Genomic DNA, 4,081 nt, shown 5'->3' on the forward strand with positions numbered 1-4,081 from the left:
CCATAATGCTATTGGTTTTATCCTATGTGTATCCAATGTGTGGTAAAAAGGGCATTGTGTGTCTTGTTTAAAATACAACCAAGATTCTTAAATTTCAGAACTTAACTAATCTTGAATTAACTTTCAGAAGGTCTGTTGCTCTGTGGCAACACTATTTTTAAGGGGGAGATTGGCTCACATTTACGTCGCGAAGTTGGGAACCACAGAAAACTAACTTCAGCCACAACCTTGGTTGGTACTAATTGTATATAATATACAATTAATAACTTCTCTTATCTCAAATGATGGTGTCACTATTTTGACTAATAAAACTGATCACAACAATAATTTTCCCCCACTAAAACAGAACTGAAAAAAAACAAACAGAAAAATCCTGGGAATTTCAATGGCTATTGGTCAATGGAAAAAACCACAAAAACACTCCTATTGATAAAAAGAGGCAAAGATATGTTTCAAAATGGGAAAAAAAAATTCCAGAAACCTGAAAAAGGAGGACAAAAGGGGTAATTTTCTGAAATGTAAGAGGAAGCTTGAAATGATCAATGAAATGACTTAATGAAATCATCAAAAATTTAAAATTAGCTGATTTAGAATAGTGAAGACAGTGTGATATAATTTTTAAAACATTGCAATTTATTTTTGGCTACAGAATTTCAACTTTTGAGAAAATCAGATTTTTTGATATTTTTTATTTTTTTTTAATAGTCGTGTATGCCAGTTTTATTTTGCCGCTGGGGAAGTTTCTAGATATGTCCTGATCTTTGACACTCTTCAAACAATCTTTTTCTCTCTGAGTCGCTGCCTTGTCATGCAAGAATATATTCAATGCGGTTTTAGCCGCTTTCCCTCTGCGTCCTGTCCCAGGCATCATCTTTACTTTATATTTATAATTTGTCATTACGCTGTATGGTGCACAGACTGGGACTGCATACAGCAACGTATCATCACAAAATGGTGAGCCCGTTAGAGTGTTCAAAATATTTGCTTCTTCCGAGATGCGAGCTTCATCAAGGTCTCCTTCATCTTCAGAATCTGAAACATTGGGGACGATTTGTGATGCATCATTATCAGCATGTTTTGTTTCCTCACTTTCAACTTTTGGGATTTCAGGCTCTTGATGAGACTGGATTAACGTCTTGTTTGGTATTGGTTTGATTGGACCACGTTCTTGGGAAATTTGTTTAGATTGCTTTTTATTTTTCTTCTTCTCCGTTTTGGATACTCCGGCTGAACCCAAAATTCTCATACGAAGTTCTCTCTCCTCTTCGTCTTGGTCTTTATACTTCTTTATCTTCTTTAGTTTTCCTTTGCGTCCTCGCTTTTGCTGGGACTGGTCATTCTTATTTGCGGAGTTTTCCGCCATCTCAGTCAAATTTTCTCCTGTCTCTCTGACATTAGGACGGGGATGCTTTGGCAATTTTGTGGGTGCAATTATCAGTGTAGTGGTATTTTCATCATCGTTATTATCATCAGCCCTAAATTCTAATTCTTTTTCTTTTATAACATCAAGTTTGACTTTAGTGTCAGGAAACATTGCCTCATTTGAACTGGCTTCGTCTTCATCTTCATTGCTAGATGCTTCGTCTTCATCGATTAGCAACTTTTCTGAATCTTTATTCTCTCCCTCACTGTCCTTATCATCTTCATCATTCACTTCGACGGTATCTTCCGATTCTACTGTAGCAATTGAGTCCTCTGTGTCACATCTAACTCTTCTCTCATCCTTGTGCTTTTCTATCGACTCCTCGCCAAGCTTGAAGAGAAATCCGAACCCAAGTATAAGGTGAGACGGCAACAGATAGTTTTTCTTACCACGTATCATGAAACTACCAGCAGTCAAGTATTCACCAGTTGGAGCTGTTTTAGACACCTGATGATGATATACCCACCATGCACTAGTCAGTACTTTTGCTTCCCACGCAGTGCTATAGCAAACCGAAAGAGTTCCTGCTTCATTCAATGTCTTTGGCGGAACTTCTGATTTAGAATAATTTTTAATCACCACACTACTGGCTCCATGGATGTCAGCGTGAACATATAAATCACCAGGCTTCATATATCTTTTAACTATTAATTCGTTCTGTTGAATGTCACGACCAGCGATAACTAGGTAATTCTCAGAACTGATGAACCATATGAATTTTTCGAACCACATCGGCTTCCTCGCTTTTGTTATCATGCTGATGACAGATGCTTCTTTGAGAGTTGCTTTTGTCTTTTTCTCAGCACTTTTGAAAGCTTTTCCTGATGCCTCTATCGTCTTTTGCTCTTTTTTAGCATGCTGCCTTTTACGGTCATAGTACTTCCTCGCGTTAGCGTAAGCAGATAAGTCTAAATCAACATCAACCAGCTGGGGCTTATTATTTCTATCACCTTCATCCATACCAGAAGAAAATGGATTACTCAGCAAAAGGGTTATGTGATTAACTTCGAGTTTCAACTTTTTGATACATTTGGCAACAGGGTCACCTTCAGCCTGTGCTTCCTGGATCAAATCGTTTATATCCGACCAACTTATCTGATTGGCAATAGCGCTTCGAATAATCAAGATGGCCTTGTCAACCAACTCCACGTTCATCTCTAACAAACTGGCTTTGAAAACGTCTTCTTCCTGTTCTTTGAGTAAGTTACTCAGCCTCTTCTCGTGATCCTTTTTCACGTTCTCCAATTTCTTTAACGCTTCTTTTTCCTTTTGCAAAACTTTAGAGTCAATCTTTTGAGATTCCAAAGTCGAAAAGAAATTATCGATGGCTTGATCAAATGAAGGATACTCTGTGAACGCAACAGATTCGTGCTGGCGAAATAAGTAAGGATGAAACTCCACGTTACTGCGTATAGTTTCTTTGTTGATCGGACTGACTTTCTCTTCATGTATTATGTATCCCTTACTGGTGCCAGATGCTAGTTCGCTGACTATTCTTTGAGCCTCTTCGATGCACTCAACGAGACGAATTTCATCGCTAGCCAAATCGAATCCTTTCCCAATACACACGTTCATGCTCAAATTCTGTCCTAGTAGCACGTGGTTCAACAGAGCCGGGCCATAGGGTGCGTGCGCAAGAACTATCTTCCTCAAATTGTCCCCGGGTTTGGACGCAGCGATAGCTCCTCGGATAACAGCAAGGATTTGTTGCTCCTCTTCGATTTGCCTGGCTGTTTCAACGGGGTATTTCTCCCTAACAACAAACTTGACATCGTCGTTATCAGTTCTCGGCCGCAGTATGTTCAAAATCATGTAATCGCAATCGGTGAGAACTAGGTTACCTCGGTCGTACAGCTCTAGGATGACGTGGTAAGCCGCCTCGTTGATACCGAATTGCAAGTCGATGATACGGTCGATGCCGAGCTGAGCGAGTCTCTCCAACCTCTTGTTTTTGACGTGCTTGCGGAGCTTCATCGCGAATCCCGACGGGAAAGAGCTTTTCGGCCATTCGAATTCCGTGGTGTGGATCCTAATGCCGGATTCCAACAGCAGAGTGAATTTTTGATCCTGGGGGGCGTTTAATTTGAACAAATATGTCTTGCTGTCAACGTCGTAGATTTGGTTGACTCGCATCCCAACGCATTTCTGCAGCTCGTTGACTATAGCTGCGATGTCGACGGAACTGAATCGAGTTTTCATCGCGGCGCAATATTAATTACAACACTTCTGGACATGCAAACGTAAACATCAACAATCTGTCACTTGTTGCCACCTCTCGAAGATAAATTTTATCATTTAAATTCCAGATGCGTCTCTCGACAGTAAACCATTCGTGAATGCGCATGCCCGTGGCTATCAAAAAAAGAATAAAGGTTGCTACTTTTAATTTGCAATATTTCTTTGGCGCCATTTGTTATACAATGAGCGGGATGTGTGAAAATTGGTGCGGTATATATAACACAGTAGCCACCGCTTATAAGTATCACCAGTGTCGTCTTAAGACATGGGCCCACCCGGGCCTCAAGCGAAGAGGGTCCTCACAAAAATGAGATCTGGTTGAAATTTTCGAGAATTTGTTTTGTAGGACCTCAGAAAAATCAATTGGCCCGGGGGCTCATGATACTCTTAAGACGGCCCTGAGTATCACTGGTTATAAGA

General features: G+C 40.3%; 1 protein-coding gene across 1 annotated transcript; it reads right to left on the bottom strand.

The window, feature by feature from the left end:
• Positions 1–612: 612 nt before the first annotated feature.
• Clbn (Nuclear export mediator factor NEMF homolog Clbn) lies at positions 613–3,678 on the bottom strand. The gene has a single exon (XM_089242960.1). It carries the CDS (start codon positions 3,620–3,622, stop codon positions 689–691), a length of 2,934 nt encoding a protein of 977 aa, XP_089099086.1. The 5' UTR covers positions 3,623–3,678; the 3' UTR covers positions 613–688.
• Between the last annotated feature and the right edge of the window lie 403 nt (positions 3,679–4,081).

The sequence above is a fragment of the Pholcus phalangioides genome, unplaced genomic scaffold, assembly GCF_987345545.1.
Source record: "Pholcus phalangioides strain wild (caught in Gottingen) unplaced genomic scaffold, Ppha-v1.0 ptg000015l_1, whole genome shotgun sequence".
In the NCBI taxonomy this organism is placed as follows: domain Eukaryota; kingdom Metazoa; phylum Arthropoda; class Arachnida; order Araneae; family Pholcidae; genus Pholcus; species Pholcus phalangioides.

Excerpts from the sequence above, each read along its gene's own strand:
- Clbn (XM_089242960.1), bottom strand. The coding sequence starts at position 3,622 with ATGAAAACTCGATTCAGTTCCGTCGACATCGCAGCTATAGTCAACGAG.